Source organism: Lolium rigidum, chromosome 2 (genome assembly GCF_022539505.1).
Source record: "Lolium rigidum isolate FL_2022 chromosome 2, APGP_CSIRO_Lrig_0.1, whole genome shotgun sequence".
Taxonomy (NCBI): domain Eukaryota; kingdom Viridiplantae; phylum Streptophyta; class Magnoliopsida; order Poales; family Poaceae; genus Lolium; species Lolium rigidum.
In genome coordinates this window covers 21,650,200-21,663,823 of record NC_061509.1, presented here as the reverse complement: position 1 = coordinate 21,663,823, position 13,624 = coordinate 21,650,200, and the positions used below count along the sequence as shown (strand labels likewise).

Sequence of the window (13,624 nt, the reverse complement as noted above, 5' to 3'; positions counted from 1 at the left end):
GCGATCGCTTCATGTGTGACCCGTTGCGCTGCAGCTAGGGCTCAGAGCATGGAGCAACGTGTCTCCTCCCACGCTCCATCCTCGAGCACCGGCGCGGTCGGCCCAGAAGAGCCATGATGGGCAACCACACCAACGGACAAACCCATCGCTCTCGGCCCGGAAGTCGCCGAAAACCGGCCCAGCCAAAAGCACTGGCCGCGCGCGCGCGTGCACGCCACGTCCCATGTCTTCCCCACCACCACACCAAGCTCACACGCGCTCGGCTAGCTAGCTCGAGAACACACTGCCCAGCTCTCTCTCGTTCGTTCGTCCAGCTCCGTTCATTTCCTTATCTCCTCTCTCTCTCCACCCCCACCAGCCACATCTCCACCGACCGATCGCGCGCGCGCGAGCAGACACCCCCAGCCCAGCCAAGGACGCGCCCATGGCCGCACCGATGGCCTCGCCGCTCACGGCCGTCGCCCGCGCCGCCCGCCTGCACCCTGTCTCCTGCTCCGCCTCCACGCCCAAGAACCCCAAGCATTCGCCGCAACACCAACCACCGCGGCCATCCACCTCTCCTCTACCAACGGCGCTCGTGGCCGCAGCGGCGCCGCTGCTGCTGGCGGCGCTCCCGCCCCCGGACGCGCTGGCGGTGGGCGGCGAGCTGGGCATCCTGGAGGGAACCACAGTCGCGCTGCTGCACCCGGCCATCATGGGCGGCCTCTTCGCCTACACGCTCTGGGCGGGCTACCTCGGCTGGCAGTGGCGCCGCGTCCGCACCGTGCAGGACGAGATCACCGACCTCAAGAAGCAGCTCAAACCGGCCGCCACCGCCGCCGTCGCCGTCGGAGCCGGGGACTCGGCCCCGCCCGCCCCTCCTGCCGCCAAGTCGCCCACCGAGATCAAGATCGACGAGCTCACCGAGGTAATCACTTTCGAACGCTCGTCTTCAAGTAGTTCGACCTGTTGTTCTTGCAATGCCGCCGTGTCTGATTTGCTCTGCCTGCCTCTGCTCCGGCGCGCGACATGAACGAACGCAGGAGAGGAAGAAGCTGGTGAAGGGGTCGTATAGGGACAAGCACTTCAACGCGGGGTCCATCCTGCTGGGGCTGGGCGTCACCGAGTCCGTCGGCGGCGCGCTCAACACCTACCTGCGCACGGGGAAGCTCTTCCCGGGCCCGCACCTCTTCGCCGGCGCCGCCATCACCGTGCTCTGGGCGGCCGCCGCGGCGCTGGTCCCGGCCATGCAGAAGGGGAACGAGACGGCAAGGAGCCTGCACATCGCGCTCAACACCATCAACGTCCTGCTATTCGTCTGGCAGATCCCCACCGGGCTCGAGATCGTAGGCAAGGTCTTCGAGTTCACCAAGTGGCCATGAGCATGAGCTGGTCTTGATCACTCGATACACAAGAATTCCATTAGGCAGGCATGATCCATCAGCATCCACGTACGTGGTTGTTTGCTTCGTCTTCCTCTGTTAGAGTCTGTTAATAACATCACTCGCCGACTTTTAAGTGCAAAGTTTTGGTGACACTTGTCACATGATAAATATATAGAACAAATATGTTTTTTCCGACAAGAATTCTCCATCACTGAAAAATTTAAAATCCCAAATAGTTCTTGCAAGATATGAAGATTATTGTTCAGTCGCTGTACGATTAGGTTCATCGAGGCGATGACCAACATTGAGCGATAAGCAGGCATGGTGGCGCGGAGACATGAGCAAGTGAGAATGTTTATGGCGGCTGTAACACTTGCCTCCCGTGTTGCTCTCCTAAGGGCGACACCGGAGGCCCCCAACTCTAGCCCGCCGATGTCCCTCTCCACCCTCCCTTTCCTCCTCGCCGCTACCAGAGACAGCCGCCTGGAAAGCCCGTCGGCTCGTCAGGGATGGTGGCGGCGGGGACTTGCTGCTTCCCCGCGCGGAGGGCTTCGGCACGCGAGGCGGCGACCTCGACTGGTGAGGCGACACCAGTGAGAATGTTTATCGTGCTTTCTCGAGACGTATATGTAGTTCTGAGGTAGGATTTGATGATTTTATATGATGTGGGCAAGAATGATGAATGTGCTTGGAATAGGAACGTGGGAAAAAGGATTTGAGTAAGTGGCATATATCATCTAAAAATTGGAAGTATGTTGATGTTGTTGGAAGGATACTTTGCAACGGAAATTTCCAACAAATGCTGCCATGAAACACTGATTGTGCAAAATTTTAAGACAAGATGCTACCTATGTACAATCAAGCTATTCATTTTTGCCGCACATTCAACAAAAAATATTATTTATATTAGTTTGGAACGCACTAGGCATTAGCCGGCTGTTGGTTCAGGTGGTGTCATTCGCACGATTGCAACGAATGTATGTTTTTGACAAAAGAATTTTCTATTGATTAAAAAAACTAAATCCCAAATAGTTCATGTCAGCCCGGGGTTTTTCTTGGACATCCGTGGGTGCTCAATATTACTCCTCTCTGGCAATTGCATCGTTGTCGTTCACCACCCTTTGCTAGGGAAATTGTTCCGTCACTATACAATTAGTTTCGTCAAGCTTTCTCACCATACATTGTCCGACGAGCACTATAGTGCAGAGACATGAGACAGTAAGAATGTTCATCGTGCTTTTGCGAGATGTATATGTGGTTCTTGGGGTAGGATCTAAGAATTTTATATGATGTGGGCGTGGATGATTAATGTATATGGGTTAAGATTGTGGAAATAAGAAAGTATTTGAGTAAGTGATATATCATCTAAAAATTAGAAATTTGTTGATGCTTGCCATGGCACATTGGTGCGCAAAATTTCAAGACAAGATATTAGCTCTTCATTTGTCATATCTACCACATATTAAATTTTAAAAATATGTATATTAATTTGGCGCAGTAGGCATTAGCCGGCTGTTGGGTGGTGTGGTGTCCTCCAGATGCCTTTTTCGTTCACGGGCAACACCGTTTGCAACAAATCTCCCCTTACCACATAGAAAATATGCCCAAATTGTTGCAACATTGAAATATGGCTATGTAGCAAAAGATATGTGTATATTACAAATCTATATTGGTTTCCACAAAACATTGATAATTTTGTTGCAACACAAAAGCTAAATGCATGCAATATATCTAACCAAGGGGAACACAAAGAAATAAAACACACTTAAATATGAGAAATTCACCTTCAAGCGTACACCCAGGATCTTTGATACATGTTACCTTTGTGTAAACAAAAAAAAACATATACACTTGGCACTTGTAGAAACACTCTTGAATAAAAAGAATCCCCACAAATCTCTAACCTCCACCATCAACAACAATGGAGATACCGATTTCATTGTCCCAAACTCATTCCTTCCAACCTTCCTTTATCATTGAGTTGCTAACATGGAGAATCTCGCGAGCGAAGCTTCCTCCAACGAAGGAACGTGACATGCCCTCCAAATCCACCTATGGTTTGAGCCTCACTATGTCACCTTCACTAAAGTTGGAGTGACTGCCGGAGTTCCTACAGGTCGGGAGAAGGCGAGAAAAGCAGAGAGGAAACTAGGAAGAAATAGTGCCAGGAGGAAGAAGGTGTGGTGGTGGTGGTGTTGATCATTTTAATTTTGCTCAAGTTGAAGCTGTTGATTCGCCGGTGAAATCAAAACATTTCCCCTTAACTTTAGAGTTAATATTTTAGTAAAAATTAAAACAGGGTCATACATATTATGAATTTTGAACAAAATGTTAGTAGTGCGATAGAGTGAATGTAGTACTCTTTCAAATTTGGGGCATCAATAATCAAGGTCCGAGCCTTTATGAAACCATCTTATCTTTCGTCACACAACTATGCAGTTGTTGAGTTATACCATATTCAAAGAACAAACATTAAATTAGAAAATGATGGCAAATAAAAATTATCAATGGTGTTTATTATCAATAGACATGTAAAACAACTCTTTGAACCAGCTATTGCAGAGCAGATTTTACAAATTCCAATTTCTAGCCATGCAGGGGCTGACTTTGCTTGTTGGCCGTCCACTCGCCATGGCACCTACACATTGTGCGATCAGGTTATAATCTTGCTCGATTGTCCAAGTTTCTTCTGACGAGAAGTAAGGCAGGAGGTCTGAGTTCGGGCTAGCTGGCTAGTGACAAACAATGGAAAGCGATGGAAGATCAAAGCTCCGGGCAAGATGAAAATCCACCTTTGGCGGTTTGCCCATGATTGCCTTCCCAATGGTGTTCAGTTGCGTAAGCGCTGGGCCTTGTGTGTTTTGTGGACAATAGAGGGTATTGATCATGCTTTACTTACTTGCTACTAGTTTGACCGCGGCGTGTGGAGGGAAGTTAAGCAGACAAATAGGCAATGGTTGTTTGACTTTCTTGATCAAGCCAATGAGTTACAAGCTACAACTTTGGCAGTTTGCTTCTGACACATTTGGGAAGCTCGAAATGATGCTCGGAATTTGTCTGTGAAACCCAGCCGAGCTCGTACTTGTGGGAAGAGTCTAGCTTACATCGATCTAATCAGAGAGTATCTTTTCAAAATACCCTCGGCATCTAAGTGTGAATCCAATACCACTGTTACCAGATGGAGTCCACCGCCGTCGGGAGTAGTCCTTGTTTTTTTTAGATAAAAGGCCTAAAGGGCCCGACTTTAAATTAATAAAGTCCTCAACCGGCTAGGATACAACGGTGTTGCTTACACGCACTTGAACAAGTTTAAAAGAGAAGCAAAACCCTATAGGAACTAAAAGCAACGGGAGCCGCAAGCAGGGCCGAAGCAACAGCAGCAAGTCCTGGAGTACCCCTGTACATCCAGTGCAGGTTTGGACATTGGCAGGAATTAACCTGCGTCCCTAGACTGTCCAACCTCTGCTGTGGAGGAGACTGCACATTGGCACTCGGAGCCGAATTCCGTGAAGCCGCGCCATCGAAACACCATCTTGCACAAGCCACGAAGAACTGCCACGGACGGAAGGGACAAGGGCCAAGCGAAGAGGAGAAGCACCAGCGCCAAAAGGATGAAGAACCGGCTCGGAGACCACCTCGCCGTGCTTCGCTGCCGGAGGAGGGACCCTTCCCTCCTCACCCGGGCTCGAGGGTGTCGACCCACCGGCAAAACGGGACGAGAGAAGTGGTTTAGCACCCAAAAAGTTTTGAACTTGCTGGGAAGCGCCTCCGACCTTGCCAACACCATGCCCACACCGCACCATCGTCAAAGCCTCCAAACTGTCAACTCCTCCATCCCCTCATCCCAAAGCGGCGCCTCCAAGGAGGAGAACGACGCGGAGCGCCGTCGTCGCTAAGCCAAAGCCTAGGTTTTCACCCGGGGTGGAGGGGAAGGGAAAGGTAAGGTAACCTCATCCACCCTTCAAGAAGGAGAACAGCAACCACTGTCGTCGTTGCGGATGTGGCTGGCGAAGCCAGCCAAGGGTTTCCCCCGGAAAACCACCTGAACGCCTCGCACGGATGCGGATCAGTCAGTCCGAGGACCAACTGAGCTGGATCTGGCGCGGAGAAGAAGAGCCATGGAGACATCAACAGGAGTAGTCCTTGTCAATTCAGACGCAACTATCTTTGAGGCTATGAGAGGAATGGGAGCAGACATCGTGGTACGTGATCATCTGAGAGCTTGCTTGGTGGCATGCCGTCAGCAGCTACAGGGTCTTGCGCCACCGGAACAGGCAGAAGCTTTGTCCCTTCATCGAGTTGTCTTGCTAGCTCTAGATGAAGGTTTTGACAAGGTGGCGAGGGTGCTCCCGGCAATGCCCACCATGAGAGGTTTAGGGTTGACGGAATCCTGCAGGCTAGCACGAGACATCGGATACCAAACAAACGGGGAGAGAGATTTACCCAGGTTCGGGGCCCTCGATGAGGTAAAACCCTTAGTTCCTGCTTGTCCGATCTTGATTATTGAACATATCGGGTTACAATGGGATAGCCGATAGGCTGTGATGGTTGTCTCGTCGAGAGGCTAAGATTCTAGGGTTCTAGCTCTAACTTGCGGTGGATCTACGTATTGAAGTTTTTTTTCGGCAGATCCTCTCATGGCCTTTATATAGCAGGCCAGGTCCCAAGTGTTCTGTTTGGATTCGACTAGGTTACAACAGGATATATTCTAATCTTTCCTTGTTCGGTATCTTCTTGCCTTGTTCGTCAAGAATCCTTCTTTGGGTAGGTCTCCTTCACTAGAATCAACGTATAGGCCCACCTTAGTTGTTGGGCAATTTTCATAGGCCCCTAGTTAAGCCAAAAAAGGTAGACTAATGTTGGTTACTCGAAGGGTAATGCTCACATCAGTCATCTTCGCAACAGACCGTCGCCTCAATGCTACGATAATGGATAGATCATCGGTGGTTATACTGGTTAGTGGTATCAAGGCCACCGTCACCACCTTCGCATCGGATTCGTTCATCCATGTAAAGCGTAATCTGAATGAAGCAGCGCACATCTTAGCTAAATTTTGTTTTAATGTTCCCTCTAGTAAGATTTTCCATTCTACGCCGGATTATATCCGGGGATTGGATTATAATCTCGTCATAAAATTGGGTTCGACTTGGTTGGTCCAATTTCCAAGATGGAATTGGATTATCAGCTACTGTACTTTTATTATGTCTACTAAACTATCTTTCTGAATCAAAACTCACTCCTCAGCATCATTCACTGTATTGATCCAGATTGTTAGGATTTAATTAGTTTACTTAATTAAAGGGAATCCTCCCTATGTAACCGTCGTCGTGCGGTTGCTTCGGCAACCGACGCGACGCTCCCTCACACCCCCACGATCAGTCGCGTCTCCTCTTCGCGACGGTTGACCTTGTATAAATACCCGATTGTCAATGGAATAAAGAACACAGTTGATTCATTTGCTTCTCTCTCGATCGCTCTCAGTTTTCCTTCGAACACGTTATCAGCACGCTCTCAATCCCGAGCGATTTCGAGATCGGAAGAGACAAGAACAAGAAGAAAAGGTGAGAAACAATGCCTGCGGGAGGTTTCCTTGGATTCCTCCTTCGTCTTCTTCGCCGGGAAAGTCGCCGGAGCCGCCTCGTCGCGCGCCGCCGCCATGGTGCTGGTGGACTTCGCCGCCACAACCGCCATGTGCAGCGCCTTCGACATCTTGGTGGCCGTCGCCAAGTCTTCCGCCGGAACGAACGCCATCGCTATGGCTTCCACGCGGTATGGAGGTCGCCGCCATGGCCCTCGCTGCCATGGCCCTCGTCGTGGTCGTGGAGGTGGTGATGGCGCAGGGCCATCAAACGCCCAAGTCGTCCCATCCACATCCGCCCCACTGGAGATGCCGGAGGCACGGCCCGCTGCCGGCGTGGATTCTCGCCGGACCAGCCGCGCCAAACCTCTACGCCGACGAGGAGATGGAACCGGCGGACGACGACGTTGACGTCGACGACTCGGCCCTCGCCGCTCCGCCCCCACCCCTGCCTTGCCCGGTGCACGGCTGGGCCTGCCCGAGGCTTGCACAGCAGGGAATCCATGGCCAGGAGGAGGCCGAGCCCGTGGTGCCTGAGGCGGCGTCGCCGGACCTGCCGTCCCCAACTCCGGCGCACGAGCCCGGCCCGTCAAGCATCGAGTCCGCCACGCCAAGCGGCCGGACTCGCACCGATGGCCGTGCGTGACGCCGTCCTCGACAACGACGCGGGAGGCTGCCGCCGCCGCCGCACGGCCTCCTCCAACGCCGCCTCCGCTTCATCGTGCCGCGCGCCGTGCTGCGAGGCCAGCCGCGCCGGCCGGCGGCCGGAGGAGTGGAGCCCGGCGAGGCTCTCCAACGGCCACTCCAACGGCGTCGCCCGGGGACCCTGCTCCTCGGAGGATCCTCCGACGAGGAAGAGGACGGCCGGAACACCCGTCGCCGGTGATTGCTGATGCGGCCGGCCGGCCTCGTGCTCTCCGCGTGGTATTTGTACGTGAGAATGGGGATGGAGAGCCTGGACTTGTTTCCTCTCTCTCCTTATCTCTTTGATCGACCAGGAGAGTGCATACGTGGCCATGTGCATGCGGAGACACCAGCAGGCCTTGCTGTCTACTCCGTATTTACTACTAGTAGCTATTTGCTTTATTGCTTCGTAGTACTAGTTCAGCTTATTAGCAAATTAGTCTTATAACAGTGGTTCTAATTTAGTCCTGTTTAGACTCTGTTTAATTCAGTACAAGTTTTTCAGTACTGTTTTGTGTATTACTGAAAATGTGTGATGTAATACATTTCCGTGTGTGCACATGTTGAGATTTATTACATTCACTGTTTGCAATTGAGATTGTAAATTTCTTGCAAACTGAAATGCAAAATTCAAAGTGATTTCCTTCAAATTGATGTTTTGGGATCACAAGGTGGTGTGTAGATCTACTGCATTGCAGATTATCTCCACTACTAATTAAGCCTACATTTTGTCATGATTGATATTTTGATTGCTTAAAGTGCTCTTCCATACATTTTATTAAGTTATGACACAAGGTACTAGAAATATGAGTATCTACTGATTTTATCAGATTATACTCTCTAGTGCTGAGAGATGGACCCCGAAATTTTCTTTGGGGAGTATCTACAACGTGTCATACTTAACAATTTGAAGTTCACACTAATGGTTTCAAGCCCACTCCTTGAAATCATCATTAATTTTGCAACCTTCATTACAACATAACCATGATGGTTTTTGGTTTACCAAGTGTAAATTAATAATCTCTGGTTTACCCATGTAGGTAACCGATGGCTCGAGAATTTGAGGCACTCGCCCTCAATGGCCACAACTACCCTACTTGGGCCATGGACACGAAGATCGCTCTTGCATCTCGTGGGATAGTGCGTGCAATCCAGAGCGAGCGGGATCCACTGCCCGCTGGAGTCACGCCACTAACGGATGAACGAAGTATACCGCCTTATACATTATAAGGCACCATATTCACCCGGATCTCAAGTCTGAGTACTTGGAGGAGGAATCCCCTAGTACCCTGTTTCGAGGCCCTCAAAACGAGGTATGAACAGCGAAGGCGGTTGTCCTGCCAGAAGCACTCCATGATTGGACTCACCTCCGTCTTCAGGACTTCAAGTCCATCGGAGAGTACAATCACGAGGTTCATAAGATCAGTTCCAAGCTGCGCTTTTGCGGGAAGGAACCTGCGATGCGGAGAAGATAGAGAAAACTCCGTCGACTATGCTCCCATCCGACGGAATCCTCCAGCAGCGATACCGTGCTCGCGACTACCAAGTCTATTCCGATCTTATTCATATCTTACTTCGAGCTGAAAAGCATGATGAGCTACTCGCTAAGAATGGCTCTCGGCGTCCGGTTGGTTCTCAACCTCTACACGAAGTTCATATGAATGTCGCGAACGGACGAAAGTTTGATGGTGGTTTCAAAGGAAAGCCCTCTAACTTCAATGGTAAGCGAAAGCGCAACCGAACGAGGAAGCCCGAAACTCGGACCGTGGGAAAGGCACCGCAAAGTCCAAGTTTGACAAATCTAAGCTTTGCGACAAGTGTGGATGCTACACGCACCCCACCGACAAGTGCAAGACCCCAAGGCATCCGGCCATTACTGTACCAACAATCCCATGGACGCAACGCACCTCGAGGGAAAAGGTTTGAAGCCAACTTCAACCTTCATCCGAGATGGCACCAATGGAGCTGGCTGTTCGCAAGACGTTCCCTCGGGACCAAGCAACGCCGTTACTCTCCTTCCATCAAAGGACCCTGCAGGAACGGAGGACATGATGGTTGAGTACACCTCAACCGACGTGTTTGGAGACTTCGACTAGTCCCGCTACCTCCTTAGTGACTAATATATTCATGTCCATTTGTGATGTTGTAATAGAACATAAGTATTGTTGTCATTTATATTGTATCAGCACTTTGATATAGTAAGATTGTGATCTATGTATTTAAATCAAGGATTCTTATTGAAAATTCTTCATTTTTATATATAGTTCTCTACGGGGACAATCCGATGGAAGAGGAATTATGCCTTGTGGACGGTGCTACCACAAACTCCATAGCGAGGGAGTTAAAATATTTTCAGACTGCGAAAAAGATGAATGGAGATATTTTAACTATCGCTGGACGCGATACGGTAATTGTTGGCACTCGGACGTGCCATATTTACCCTCCCAAACGGTACACAAGTGATCCTTGAGGATGCCTTGTTGTATCCCGATTCTTCACGTACCTTAATCAGTTATCGAGATATTCGTAAGAATGGATTTCACATCGAAACCCATGAAGACAACAAAGAGGAGTATCTACTCTTCACAAAAGATTACGGATATGGCAAGCAAGTACTTGAAAAAATTCCTTCTCTGTCGTCCGGATTGTACTATACGTACATCAAGCCCGTAGAACATGTTGCTTACAAGGTAATTTTCCAGAATGTTGATGCATTCCAAACCTGGCATGATCGCCTAGGCCATCCTGGTATCGGGATGATGAGGAAGATTACTAGCAATTCCATTGGTCATAATTTGCTTGAGTCCAAATTTCCTCAGTCTTCAGATTTTGTGTGCACATCATGTGCCACGGGAAAGCTTATTTTAAGGCCTTCGCACCTCAAGATACAAGCTGAACCACTTCAATTTCTTGAACGAATTCAAGGAGACATTTGTGGTCCCATCCAACCATTATCTGGACCGTTTAGGTATTTCATGGTTCTTATTGACGCATCTACACGATGGTCACATGTGTGCCTTCTTTCCACACGGAACCATGCATTTGCCAAGATAATGAGGGAAGTAATTAAGTTACAGGCCCATTATCCAGAAAGTCGAATTAAATCAATTCGCATGGACAATGCTGCAGAATTCTCCTCACGTGCTTTCAATGACTATTGCATGGCCCCAGGGATTGAAGTTCAGCACTCTGTTCCATACGTCCACACTCAAAATGGTTTGGCTTGAATCCCTAATTAAGAGGATCAAACTCATTGCAAGACCTTTGTTGATGAATTGCAGCTTGCCAACATCGTGTTGGGGTCATGCGGTTTTACACGCTGCTCGACTTAATACAATTGCGACCTACTGCATATCACAGGTACTTCCCCTCCGCAATTGGTACGTGGAAATCCACCTAGCATTTCCCATCTGCGTAAGTTCGGATGTGCTACATACATCCCGATCTCACCACCTCAGCGGACATCCATGGGCCCACACAGAAAACTGGGGATCTATGTGGGGTACAAATCGCCGTCGATTATTAAGTACCTGGAACCCCTTACTGGGGATCTATTCACAGCCCGTCACGCTGACTGCATATTTGACGAGGAACACTTTCCGGCATTAGGGGGAGATTTCAAGTACCAGAAAGAATGCCCGGAAATTGATTGGAATGCTCTTGCCATTTCAGCCTCCGATCCACGTACCCAAGAGACCGAACTACAAGTTCGGAAAATCATAAATTTGTAACATCTTGCAAATAATCTGCCAGATTCATTTACTGATTTAAAAGGTGTCACAAAATCCTTGAATCCGGCCAGAAATGCGCCCGAAAGAGTGGAGGTACCAACTAAAACCACTCAACTACCCGTTCCCAAAAAGAGGGGGAGTAGTACGGCCTCTGACCAGGATCCCGCTTCTCGCAAGCGGCAAAGGAGAGTGAGGAGAAACTCCTCAAAGTCGGTAGATGCAAGTCAACTCAACGTTGACAAACACCTTATGGGTAGTATACACCCAGTGGAAGGGCAACCTCCACAACCCAGCTCCAGCTTGCACACATCGGTCGGGACATCGGAACACCTAGACTCACGCGTATTGGGAAATCACGAAGAGTTATCAACGGTGCACGAGATATCCATCAACTATATCGATTACGGGGAATCATTCAACCGTAAGTCTACGATTGTCGACACTTATTTTTCTGCTACAATTGCAAATACCCTTCTTAATGATCATGATCCAAGGACTATCGTTGAGTGTGAAAAACGCTCCGACCTGGCCTCAATGGAAGGATGCAATACAAGCGAGAATTAGCCTCGCTTAATAAAAGGAAGGTATTCACGAAGCAATACCTACACCTCCCAATGTTTTCCCTGTGGGATTCAAATGGGTTTTCCTCCGGAAACGGAATGAGAACAATGAGGTGGTGAGATACAAAGCAAGGCTCGTAGCACGGGGTTTCACGCGAGAGCCCGGCATTGATTTCAATGAGACATATTCTCCGGTGATGAGTGGTATCACTTTCCGATATCTAATATCTTTGGCGGTGCAAAATCGTCTATCTATGCGAGTTGATGGACGTCGTGACCGCATATCTTTATGGGTCACTAGATTCGGACATTTACATGAAGGTTCCGGAAGGAATCTACGTTCGGGATGCAAGCACAAAACGCAACATGTACTTGTGTAAAACTGAACAAGTCTCTATACGGCTTGAAACGGTCGGGACGGATGTGGTACAACCGACTTAGTGAGTTCCTTCTTCGCAAGGGTTACTCCAATAGTGATGATTGCCCATGTGTCTTCATCAAGAAGTCCTCTTCAGGATTTTGCATCATTTCAGTGTACGTCGATGATCTCAACATCATTGGCAACACACAAGATATTGATGAAGCACGCAATCATCTAAAGACAGAATTTGAGATGAAGGATTTGGGTCAAACCAAATTTTGCTTGGGTCTCCAACTCGAGCACCTTCCCTCAGGTATAATGGTACACCAAGCTGCCTATATCCGGAAAATATTGGAGAAATTCAATATGGACAAATCCTATCCATCTAAAACTCCCATGGTGGTTCGTTCTCTAGACGTAGAGAAAGATCCGTTCGAGCCGAGGGATGATGGAGAAGAGTTGTTGGGACCCAAGGTCCCATATCTCGGTGCCCTTGGAGCGCTAATGTATCTTGCAAGCCGCACGAGACCGACCTTGCATTTGCGGTGAATCTACTTGCTAGATACGGCGCAGCTCCCACCAAACGACATTGGTCGGGAGTCAAGAATATCTTCCGATATCTCCAAAGCACAAAGGATCTTGGCCTATTCTATCGGTTTCGGAGAAATCCGGACTCCGATGTGATTGGATATGCTCGATGCTGGCTATTTGTCCGATCCCCACAATGCCATATCACAGACCGGCTTTGTGTTCCTACATGGTGGAACTGCTATATCATGGAAGTCTTCGAAACAGACTCTAGTTGCCACTTCCACCAATCATTCTGAAATAATTTCATTATATGAGGCATCACGCGAATGCGTGTGGCTTCGCAGAATGATAAACCACATACAACGATCATGTGGAATCGGTTCTATCGAATCACCTACCATTATCTACGAAGATAATGCGGCTTGTGTTGCACGGATGCAAACAGGATATGTCAAGAGCAATATCACTAAGCATATTGCCCCTAAGTTGTTTTATCCCCATGAACTCCAAAAGGGTGGGGAAATAAACATCTTGCAAGTCAAATCATGCGATAACCTCGTCGATCTATTCACAAAGTCTCTACCAACTTCAACGTTCCGGAAATATATTCATGGAATTGGTATGCGCCGACTTCGGGATTTGCAAGAGTCGGGGGAGTACCTTCTCCGAACTATTCTGTTCAAAGCATCATATTACACTCTTTTTCCCTTTATGAGTTTACTTTACGGGTTCTCATAAAGGTTTTTAATGAGGTAATATCAACATAAGATTATATGTCATATTTTCTGTTTTCCCCACCGGGGTTTTTAGGAAAG

At 48.8% G+C, this 13,624-nt stretch overlaps 1 protein-coding gene across 1 annotated transcript; it reads left to right on the top strand.

The window, feature by feature from the left end:
• The first annotated feature begins 340 nt into the window (after nucleotides 1–340).
• On the top strand, nucleotides 341–1,415 carry LOC124686079. Its single transcript, XM_047220080.1, has 2 exons — nucleotides 341–907; nucleotides 1,023–1,415. Exons 1-2 carry the CDS (start codon nucleotides 425–427, stop codon nucleotides 1,359–1,361), a joined length of 822 nt encoding a protein of 273 aa, XP_047076036.1. The 5' UTR covers nucleotides 341–424; the 3' UTR covers nucleotides 1,362–1,415.
• Nucleotides 1,416–13,624: the final 12,209 nt, after the last annotated feature.